The sequence below is a fragment of the Vanellus vanellus genome (genome assembly GCF_965231255.1).
Source record: "Vanellus vanellus genome assembly, chromosome: 12".
Classification (NCBI taxonomy): Eukaryota; Metazoa; Chordata; class Aves; order Charadriiformes; family Charadriidae; genus Vanellus; species Vanellus vanellus.
In genome coordinates, this window is record NC_138917.1 from 23,002,575 (window position 1) to 23,013,980 (window position 11,406).

Below are 11,406 nucleotides of genomic sequence, written 5' to 3' on the forward strand. Positions count from 1 at the left end.
TATATATATACAAAAAACAGTAACAGTTAGAAAATTAGCCTCTTCATGCATTGTTGTGACAGTATTAAAACTCATAAAATGTGAAGTCAGACTTACACACAGATAGTCGATTATATAGGGAAATTTAATCTCTTTCAAAAGCCCCTCTGCCTGATGGAACACGCATCGAACCAGGAACAAGTTATTCTGGGAAGAGCAGCCCACAGAGAACACAGGCAGAAGAGAGCGGCACGGAGGCGGAAAGGTAGTGCAGGAAACACTGAGACACGATTCCCCATCAAAATAAGAATTTATCCCCGACCGTGCCTTGTAGCCTCTGAAATTACAAGAGACCTTACTTAAAATACAGCCGAACTCCCTTCAGAATATAACTACCTGAGGTATTCACTTACACGGCCATTAATTTAAGTAATTAATTGAAACAACTGTAATAGGTAAAGAAGGAAAACTTTGTTCCGTAAAAAAAAAATGACAGGGCTATTTTTAGTTTTAGCTGCAAATAACTATTGTAGCTCAACACTTAACAATTAAAATATGTCAACGGCTTTCTTTTAAAATTTGATAAAATCTGTTCCCGACATTAAAAAGTCAACATTATATAATGAGGTAGGAGTTAACTGAAGAACTCCAGTCCCTAGACTGACAACGGAAAACCAACCAGGTTTAAGCCTTCCATTTCTCTGATGTTAACCTCAGGATTCCCATGGCAGGGGAGCTGCCTCTAGTTTCTATTAAACCCACGACCCGATGGGGTTTTGTAATTATTTTTTCTGGGAATAAACACCTGGCAGCATCGTCTCTGCTTGCTAACTACTCACGCAACACTCGAGCGCTGACTTCTGGGTGCACAGACAAAGCTGCTTTTTATGGTAGGGGTGGTAGGCAGACCCGGAAAAACCTGGGAATCCTGGTGGGAATCCTGGTGGGAATCCTGGTGGGAATCCTGGTGGGAATCCTGGTGGGTCCCTGCCGGAGCTCCCCCGACGTCACTGCTGTCAGAAGGCTCAGGAACAAGTATCTCAAACCACTGTACTGCAACCTCGCATTTTTAGAGGCATTCTCACATTGGCTTAGCAGATTACTAAAAAAAGTAAAACAAACAAACAAAAAAACAGAAGAAAAAAATCCAAAGCTATTTCTTGCAATTTTTAATTTTGCTTCAGCTTCTGGCTTTTACCCTTCAGATCTGACAAGCACAAATTTATTGAAGGAGATTAAAGAAAATTATGAAGGAATAGTTTGTTGTTTGTTTTTTTTTTTTTATTTTTTAAAGGAAATGTGTGTGTATCTGGGTGTGTGCACTTATGAAAGAGATTTCAACATACTAGAATAATTCCCGACAAAAAACTGCAGAGCCACGAGCACAACATACTAGAAACCTAATGAGATTAATTGCTGCAGAACTCGTAAATTTGGTATGCACAGTGTCAAAATACTAGGACGCTACACTTAGCGTTTCTAACCAGCTTTGAAAAAGCTGTTATGGTCTGTCCACCAACCTGTTTAATTTTATCATATTTTGTAGTGTAAGTATGGCTAATTTTCGCCTGCATGGCCAGGAGTCTTCACTAGTATTCAAAACCAATTTCAGCTGAAGACCACAATCCCAATCCTGCTGAAATCACCGTCAGACATCAATGGGAACAGGGTTCCATCTCCTTTGTTCTTTTAAGACATTTCTTGTCCACCAACAAAAATTTGTAATGGAAGGCGATAATTTTGCTCTGTCTAGGCAAAGATCTCATCAGGTGACAGTCACCAACACCCCGAAGGACCAGCATCAACCCGCTGTGGGACAGGGCAGGGGGTTTTGCTCACCATCCTGTGTTTCTGTCTACTCTCAGGCTTTTAAGATGTGCTCGTGTTGCCTCAGCACGGCATTAGGCGGCAGATGAACAGGTCTGAACAGCTGAAGAACAGAGGGTCCCAAAAGCAGCTTAATTCCACCCGCCGAGAGAGATGCACCCGGGGGTTTTGTGACAGGCTGACGGCTACAGTTCCACCAGCAAGCCACTCGCCTGTTTGTCAATGGGTGCTGAAAAACACACTGCTGCGCTAATGTTGCTAACAGCTTAATAGCAAACACCCGCCTTTTAATCAGCACGCTATTTAGAGCGGTAAACGACACAGCGGTAAACGTGTCTGTGCCCAGCCTACCGTCAAGCTCCAACTAACGTAGCTGTGCCACTGCCAAAAAGAAAGAAATTGCACACATAGGCTACTCTGAGGTTTACCGCGGCTCTTTTTCCCCATGTAGAATAGCCGGGGCCTGAACAAAAGTGAACCGGAAAACTTTGCACATTAAGGATGAGACTTATAAAAGCCAGAGAGCAGATTTACACACTAACATATCAATTGTCAGAGTGGAAAGACAGTCTCATGCTTGAGTATCTACTTATTTAAAACATATTTTTTCCATTAGGAAGCTGTAGCACTTAAGAACATATTAAAGTATTTAAAAAAAGACAAACAACAACCAAACAAACAAACATTGACGGGGAGGAACTCGGAGGTTATGTATTCGCATCCGTCCTTCCGAGAGCTGGAGGGACACACTCTTTTTACACTGTCATCTTGATTCCGAAGAGTTCTGTGTTCTGGGGAGAGGAAGATGCCAACCCAAATAACACATGTGCAGGTTGATTTATTGTCCTCTCAGTGTGCTGAGCTTCTCAGCACGCGCAACAGGTAGGCTGGTGTGCAAATACTATGCATTTATTAAAAACAATTACTCTGGTAGAGTTGAAAATTTCTTCTTCTGTGGTCATGGAATACCAACCAGAATTCACAAACGGATGTTTTTCGGGTCGGGCCTCTGAAGGTATAAGTCTGGAGGGTGAATGAGTTTTCATCGTGTAAAAGCACCTTCGTTCTCATGACCTTTAGTGTTTTGATGTCCAAATTAAAGCAGCAGCACTCATCTGGAGAAGGAAAGCAGTGCATAAAGTGTTCTAGGAGGAGGATATTGATGATTTGTTTAATGAAGTCACCACTAACCCACTGCTTAAATCCAGGCTTCGACCTTCTTTTTGCTAGAAAAATGGAAGAAAAAGAAAGCCTTGACTCAATGCTGTTTGGGAATAAGTAGTTCAAAAAATGAAACAGACAATTAACATTCTGTTTGTTACATCAAATCAATATAAAACTACACGTTGCCTGAGCATCTATGATTGCATGCAGCTTGCTGTGAGACTCGAAAAGGCCTAGCGGAGCATTTATTTTATCCTATTTGTAACTGTAGGTGAACTCAAACGTCAGGAAGGGATTGTGCAGGAATCCCTGCAGGAAGGTCACTGCTGCTCTGCCAGCCGTACGTCCCGGTCAGAGCAGAGGTTGCTTACATCTGGACGAGAACGCCCAGCCAGCAGGCTCGCCCCCGCTCAAGGAAGCAGTGAAATCGAGCTTGTGTGGGGGACTAGTACAATCGAGCTTGCGTGGTTTGCCCCTCAGGAGACTCCAAAGGTACAAACCCCAACTGAAACTATTGCTGCTGCTGACACACGGACTGTCTCTTTCTCCTCAACCTGCCTCCATTTTTACAAAACTTAAAGGGGTGAGGGGGAAGCGGCAGAGGGCACAACTCTGACAACAACTTTGATTCTTTTGTCCTCGCTCCTTTGTCAGCTGTCACTGGACAGGCACTGGAGAGCGTTTACATGTATTTTATTTCCCTAGGAAAAAGCTCATCCAAAGACCTTAATACTTTGTTTCTCCAGCCTGGACAGAGAGGAGGAGAAATACAAATGGAGTAAACTCAAAAAGCTAATTTTGGATTGGCCGGGAAAAAATAAAAACCCAAACCAAAACACCCCCTTATCACAGAATGGTCAAGGTGGGAAGGGATCTTGGGAAGTCGTCTGGTCCAACCCCCGGCTCCCTCAGGACCGTGTCCCGATGGTGTCTGAACATCTCCAAAGATGGAGACTCCCAGCCTCTCTGGGCAACCAGTGCCAGCGCTCGGTCACCCACACAGTAAAAAAATTGTTCCCCTATGTTCAGCTGGAAACCAACATTCAAAGACACAGATGGTGCGTGTTTCTGAACAACCGCTCCACATGCCAGCTTCATTCATGTTTTCTAGAAATTCTTAAATGTGCGTTTTGAGTTTACATAGCCACTCAAGTGAAGTTATTTTCCTTTCGACCCTGTACAGCCTTTGAATAAATGCTGCTACCTACTGTAGTAACACTGCCTTTGGTACTCTCAGGCAGAGCTATGCAAAACCAACAGCCATTATGCCAATGAAAATGAAAAATGTGACATACTTACAGCTCTGTAATCCAAAAACATTTCTTTGAAAGCCAGAAAGTCAGTAAATGTGAGAAGCATATCAAATATATCACCTGCTATTTCATCTTTGTGCTGTCTGTAGAGAGAAGAAGTTGGGGAATTAAAAAATGTTATATGTAGAATGTTATTACAGGTCTATCATAAAGTAAAACTTCAGCCGAGTATTACCTTGCAGTATTTCCAATCCAAGTACATTAACATATTACATTTATCTAAATCCAAGACCTAAGAGTACCACATCAGTCCTTGAAAACTAGACAAAGAAACTGACCTATAAGTCAAGAGAATTAATACCCACTTAGCATTTATCTATTTATTTATCTTGAGCACCGAAACAGCTAGACAGTCCCCTGGAAGGTGAGAAAGGTTGGGGAGAGGCACAGAATGCTCATACATATCCCTTAAGAACAAGGGACTGTACTGACGGTACTTGGTAGAGGACTTTTGATTAAAACATTTTGGAAAAAAAGACTCTGTGCTGAAATACTGGCATATTTCAACAGGGCTTTCTTAACAGTCAAGGGTTGTTTTTGTTTGTTTGTTTGTTAATTATTTAATTCTTATCAAAAGGAGCTTTACCTTAAACAGTCTATCTTCTAAACATACTACGTGCACTCACAGTAACTTCCCAATGTCTTATTAAAAAAATTAAAAGTTAAATTGACTCAAATATTTTAAGATATTCAGTTCCCTATTACACTTGATATTCTTATTCAAGGGGAAAACCCTTGAATCTTTCAAAAGTGATCTCTTCATGAAGTTGGCTAAGCTAAAGTGACCAAATGCAAAAGCTTAAGACAAACCAAATTATTCTCTGAATGCTTCGTACAAGAACTGTGATAACGGTATTTCATCACATGACTCTTGAAAGACTACCAGGCTATGTAAGCGTCAGACAGAGCCTGAGAGAGAGAAATGGGACCTAACCTTTTAAGGGTCTGGCTTCAAAGTGATAATGATTTCAAAATCCCTTCAGTGTTCTCATTGTGATTTCTCTTCCTACCTCTTAAAACGCAATATATTTCAGCATGACAGTTCAGAAATTTAGAGTAGGAGACATGCTGAAGGCAAGAAAAGTGGTCAGTCGTTGCCTGCATGAACACTTCTTTTTTTTGTTAAAGAAAACCCTCTTTCTAAAGGGAGCACTGTCAAATCTAAGCTTTAATCTAGATAAAAAGAATTAATTGAGAGGCACATAAGCCACCCCCAACCAAAAGCAAAGCAGAGACTTACTGCAATGACATTGTGAAAGCAGTCATATTAAAACCAGGAATACGATCGAGCAATTTTTCTTCGATGTATTTCTCTACTAAAGAGATCTGAAAAAAACAAACAAAGCACCTCTGTAACATCGTAACAAATTTCAGGAGCAGGTTTCAAAACAGCGCATCTCACACTAACAAATTATTGACATTTCTTATTATCCTCACTGGGCAAACAGCTGCAGATTCCTCAGCCGGACGAGCCAGTTCAGCTATTCACACCACTGCTGAGGCACTGAGCTGAACATTTTTGCTGGGAATATTGGTGAGAGCAAACACTGACTATTTGTATATAGTAACAAATTATTTTTAACTCATTTAATGGTATTGGCTGGTATAGTTTCACAGTCATGCTTTGCATGAAGAATGTAACTGAAGCATTCAATACATGAAATAATACAACTGGAAAAGAACAAACTTTGTTATGCACATTACTTACTACAGCAATAGGCTAATTTTCTATTCAAGAGACAGATGCAACTTCCAAAACACCTACAGAAATTTTCAGGTGAAAAAAAAGGAACCTGGAGCTCCAGAACACATCTTTCTTGCTCACAGATCATGACTGTGCTTCAGGAAGAGACAGCAGGCAGTATGTTGGCTCTGCTCCATGTAAACCCAGGAATACAGGACCTGACACTGGCCTTAATAAAAATTAAAGAAGTAATACATACGAAAAATAGGAAAAAAGTATCTTACATATTCATTAAAAATAGAAGTATAGATGAGCTTGTTTTCTTCTGAGTCATCAAACTCCTGGTAGTGCTTCTCCATAAAAGTCCTCTGTATTAACTGAAAATCATCATCTGCACCACAACAAAAACGCATCATACAGTTACGAGGTTAGTCATTCTTTTTGTAACACAAACCCCACATTCACTAGCCCTCCGCTGCCCCGTTGTAACCACGGAGCCCTGCACACGTGCAGGGTCAGTCACTCCAGTACCGCAGCTGCTGCTGAGCCACCCCGTCTGACCCATCTGTGAGAAGGCAGAGGCTGCTGGCGGAGGGCAGCGCTCCGGGAGCCAGAGCAGCAGGGCAGCAGCACATCAGCCTGCGCTCAGACAGCAGCTGTGTATTCAGAATGGCACGGGATGAACATGTCCACCTAGCAAGGTCTACAATTAATTTTAACAAGTTTCATTTACACTCAGTATTAGTAATTAAGTCCTTCTGCTTTATATTTTATTAATAAGGTTATTTATTCTGAGCCCCTTTTTGTTCAGGTTGTCAATTCAGCAAAAGCAATCACCTCATTCCTACAAGAATTCAAGATAACTTTTTTTTCCTTGAATTAAAAAAATATTAGTGAAACTCCCACATTCACTTTCAATTGCTGATTTTTTTCCAGTTGTGGAAAGAAACAAGAATAAAAATGAACACAGCAGGTCACCACTGAATTCAGCAGAATGGGTATAAATACAAAGTTTACTTACACACAGTGTTAAAACACACCAGTCTCAGCTTTCTAAACCCTAACGTATTCCAAATTAGTGTCGTTAGCATTTCTCCAGATTCAAGTACATGACCAGGAGAACAGGCTGCGGAATCTACATCACTCTGGGAAGGATTTGGTCAAAAAGTTTATATGCTGTTCTAATGAAGCAGCTGATGGCCCATTAGCATGAGTTCTGTCTTGCCACCTTGTGCACTACTTCCTTGCACGCACTGACTTCCCAGTTAAAATTATAGTCCCAAGAATTGAGCACCTTTTCTTGCCTAAGATCACACGATGAGATTGCCGTCATTCAACATTCCTGCTATAAAAAGGTCCTGCTACACCACAACTGTATGTACACGTGCAAGTTACATGCAACAAAATCTACTCAGGATAGTCTTAAAAAAGTGAAAAGTGGCAAGACATGATGACACCCATCTCCAGGTTTTGCAACGCTGCTGCAGAAACAGAGCATATAAACTGTTCTCTGCGTTCAGTAGAAACAGGACCCGGGACAACATGCTTAAACTGCAGCACAGGCACCTTATATTACAGATTACAAAAGGCTGCCTGCAGCAACAGCAGCTGGGCACTACAGCAAATTGCCTGGACAAACCACGGCAGTTTCTAAGCATATCGTGACAAACACGTTACAAGAGGTTTAGGCAGAGCTGGGGAAGGGAAAGCTGCCTCTCACAGTCTCTTCCACCCCTTTTATAAAAGGGTATAACAATTCCAGAAAGCTTTGATTTCTATGTGAGATTTACAAGTGTCTTTAATGTTTATTTATGAAGCAGTGTATTGCAATGGGGCAGAGAATAATTTTCAAGACTCATAAGCATGCTGTTGTGCAAACAGCACACAGAAGACTTCTGTGTGTATTTTTACTTTGCTACCAGGTTAGGGGGGAGGGCAAGAAAGTTTCCACGAAGCAGGCGGGGGCTATTTTGGCTCTGTATGCCTGCTAACAAAAGAGCAGCTTACAATACGTTTAGCACTCCTCTCGTCGTCTGTAACTACTTGCAGAGCTTACCCATGATGATATCCTCCAGATACCCAACGACTGCATCAAACTCTGCGTCTGAAGGAGAAGAGCTGAAAGCAAAGGAAGACGGTACTGCATAAAGACATATTTCAACCACAGCAGAAATAAACATTAAAACTAAAAAGTGTTAATAAAAGCCTAAGCAAAAATAATCCCAGTAATTACAAGATAAATGAATAATTTCTTAGTTTCAACCTACAAAATAATCCACAACACCGATGCTAACACTGCTTCATGGGAACTCTCATCAGCCCTCTACTGTATTTCGCCCCAGTAAGGTGCCTAATTGAAAAAAAAAATAAATAATGTTTTACTGGCATTACTGTCAAGGTAATTCTAGTCCTGGTGCAGAAGGATGTAAAGAGTGTAATTAGAACAGCAAATTAAGCTTTTTCCAACCCACAAATCCCAGCTGCTACCACAAGCTTTCCTTCTGCTCTCTTCCCTGTGTAACTCTATGTGGTGATCACAGAACTCTAGACACTCTAGAGAATATTTTGAAATACTCTATCTTGCGGAACCACTTAAACTCAATATATACACGAATATTATATAACTGAAGAAACGTAAACATTTTTCTTATGTAACAAATGTCCCTAGATGCTACAAATAAATGGCATAATCTCCTAAAGTCATTCTATCATGAGCAAATATTAAACACCATTATGGATCTGAAGTCATCCAAGGAAGAAACCTTTGGTACCAGCATTTCAGGACTCTGGATCCCTCTGCTAAACCTATTATTGTGCAGACACAGTAAATAATCCACAGGATCTGCTTGGCCTTGGCATTCAGAGCTCATCTGCAGTGGGGGATGAACTCTTCCTATATTCTCCAGCAGATGAAAGATAGGCTTTTCTCACTCGTGAGGGAAACAAGCCTCATAGGACATTTGTATTTAAGAAAAATATTAGCTTGGATAAGTGAAAGCACCATTTAAATGAAATTGAAATTAAATGTCTATTTCTCTTTCAAATTCCTCTTTAGGAAACAGAGCAGAACACTCTTTTAGACTAAGTTTTAAAAAACTCATTACATTTAATTTGCTATTGAATAACAGCCCAGAGAAATTAATCCAACAACAGTTTAACCGGCAGTTTAACTATAATGAGCCGTAGAGCTCATTCTGACCTGGAAAAAGAAAAGATATTTGATTAAAAAAAGGTGTCCAATCACCAAGTGATGTTCTAGCAACATTTATGATCTGTTAAGCCTTGGGAGAGGAGCAAAGGCAAAGCAAGGGACTGGAAAAGCGTGCTCTTCCACCAGAGGGCAGGACACCACCAGGAGAGGAGCTGGCACAGCACAGTCGAAGCATTACATACCCTGAGCATCACACTTGGAACTTCAGGCAACAGGGCTTGTGGCTTTCTATTTACATGCAAAGACAGGAGACTGTCTGTAAACCTGTCTGTTGCCCTGTAAAAGGTCTCACACGTCTAGAAGGAGCACATCCAAACACTGAGGAATAGTCTCTTCTCAGAATACGCAATATAAAACAACATATTCTCTTGAAAAAGAGAGAGAAATTTTGAATTTAAAATTAACACAAACCCCCAATTTTCAGCCTTACAGTGTTCATTTTGATCACTCAGCCAAGGCTATCTGGTGCTACGCTCATTGCAGTTATATTCAGTTTGACGTCACCTAAACTCTGAACTGATGTTATTCCCTCCTGGAGCTTTGCATTTTTCTGCATCCTTGTTCTCCTAAGAGTCAGAATCTGGTAATCAGTGTAGTGTAAATTAATTTCTGTGTGAATTAATTAGCGTAATTATATTCCTATTAAGACACTTTAACTAGTAATCAGCTTATTGACAATCTGACACAGAATGTAGCATACTCACACGGCTACACCAAAGTTTTCTTCATCAGAAGTCTCCATTGTTACTGCATAACCAGACTGGAGGAGAGGCAATCAGCTGTATTGCTGCCGTCAGGGGTTACTTCTTTTCAGAAAAAGTACTAAGGAATAACACGTGACTTGATGTTAATACAAATTCAATTGTTAAATTACCATGCACTTCTCAAACAGTGAATCTGAAGACAATCTTTAGTTTTTAAATGTAGGAATCTTAAAATCACATTGTTCCAAAGTTACTGCTCCTTTTTTTCTATAATAACCCAAATTCTCCAGGAACTTTCTCAGCCTACTCACAGAACAGGCTCAAAACTGCACACACCTGCAGTTAGTCCCTCTAAAGGGGTTTTAAAATCATAGAATCATCTAGGTTAGAAGAGACCTTTAAGATCATCGAGTCCAACCATCAACCTAACACTGCCAAACCCACCACTAAACCACATCCCTCAGCACTACGTCTGCCCATCTGTTAAATCCCTCCAGGTATGGCGACTCCACCACTGCCCTGGGCAGCCTCTTCCAATACCTGATAACCCTTTTGGTGAAGAAATTCTCCCTAATATCCAATCTAAACCTCCCCTGGCACAACTTGAGGCCACTTCCTCTTGTCCCATCGCCTGTTCCTTGGGAGAAGAGACTGCCCCCCCCCTCGCTACCCCCTCCTTTCAGGGAGCTGTAGAGAGCGAGGAGGTCTCCCCTCAGCTTCCTTTTCTCCAGACTGAACACCCCCAGTTCCCTCAGCTGCTCCTCATAAGACATTTACATCTTTTCTCCTGAAGCATCTATGACTGACTATTAGAAAGACACAAGAAAACGACGCCTGATAAGATGAAGATGCCACCCCAGCCCAGTGTGTCCCCAAGAGCTCGCAGGCCAGGCTTTGCATAGCTATCCTACCTGTGAGGCCAGTGCTGGGCTGCATCCTGGCCAGGCCCTCGGCTGTGAGCAGTTACTGACCTGCCACACAGGACAAGGCACACAGCGCCCCAGGGCCACCGAGATGGGCTGGCTGGCTTCTGGGTGCACATTGGGGTCCCCAGACCCAATGCTAGCCTTCAGAGCAGCCTGCCGAGGGCGGGAGCCAACTCTACGGCATCAAAGTGCAGGAAGAGGGATAAGTGTGATTCTCACCTCCCCCTTCTCAGTTCTGGCTTCTGGGGGGAGCGAAACCGCCAGCCCCGTCCCTCCCCATGGGGACCCAGCACCCGGCCCGCCTCACCTCCCCTGCTTCAAAGGGACCCAGGCGACAGGGTAGTCATCTGACCTCTCCAAAAGACGCGCGGGAGACTGGCCCTTGTCAGCCCCCTCTGCCCGAGGGATACGGCCGGCCCGCGTCGCCTCCCCCCGCCCCGAAGAGGGTCCCCGGGCCCGACCCTGCCCCGCACCTACCGTCGGTTAGGGCGGCCAGCGCCGCCTCCCTTACCCTCCAGCCCGCCCGTCTCCTAGGAAACACTTCCTTCCGCCCCGCCCGCAGCCAATCGAAGAGGGAGGGTGGCTGAGGACGGCCCGC

General features: G+C 42.6%; 1 protein-coding gene across 2 annotated transcripts; it reads right to left on the bottom strand.

The window, feature by feature from the left end:
- Window positions 1–2,637: 2,637 nt before the first annotated feature.
- On the bottom strand, window positions 2,638–11,319 carry ARL2BP (ARF like GTPase 2 binding protein). 2 transcript variants are annotated; one of them, XM_082489447.1, is made up of 7 exons: window positions 11,286–11,319; window positions 9,883–10,000; window positions 8,024–8,085; window positions 6,252–6,358; window positions 5,524–5,609; window positions 4,270–4,366; window positions 2,638–3,032 (listed from the first exon to the last, which is right to left on the bottom strand). In XM_082489447.1, the coding sequence occupies exons 2-7, from the start codon at window positions 9,918–9,920 to the stop codon at window positions 2,952–2,954; spliced, it is 471 nt and encodes a 156-aa protein (XP_082345573.1). In that variant the 5' UTR covers window positions 9,921–10,000; window positions 11,286–11,319; the 3' UTR covers window positions 2,638–2,951. The 2 variants fall into 2 exon arrangements, with proteins under 2 accessions (XP_082345573.1, XP_082345574.1); XM_082489448.1 differs by lacking the exon at window positions 11,286–11,319 and adding an exon at window positions 10,794–10,911.
- Between the last annotated feature and the right edge of the window lie 87 nt (window positions 11,320–11,406).

Excerpts from the sequence above, each read along its gene's own strand:
- ARL2BP (XM_082489447.1), bottom strand. The coding sequence starts at position 9,920 with ATGGAGACTTCTGATGAAGAAAACTTTGGTGTAGCCGT. Across the intron at positions 5,610-6,251 it reads CTTCTATTTTTAATGAATAT|ATCTCTTTAGTAGAGAAATA; the intron begins GTAAGATACTTT and ends TGTTTTTTTCAG. Across the intron at positions 3,033-4,269 it reads TGTTTTTGGATTACAGAGCT|CAAAAAGAAGGTCGAAGCCT; the intron begins GTAAGTATGTCA and ends CCATTTTTCTAG.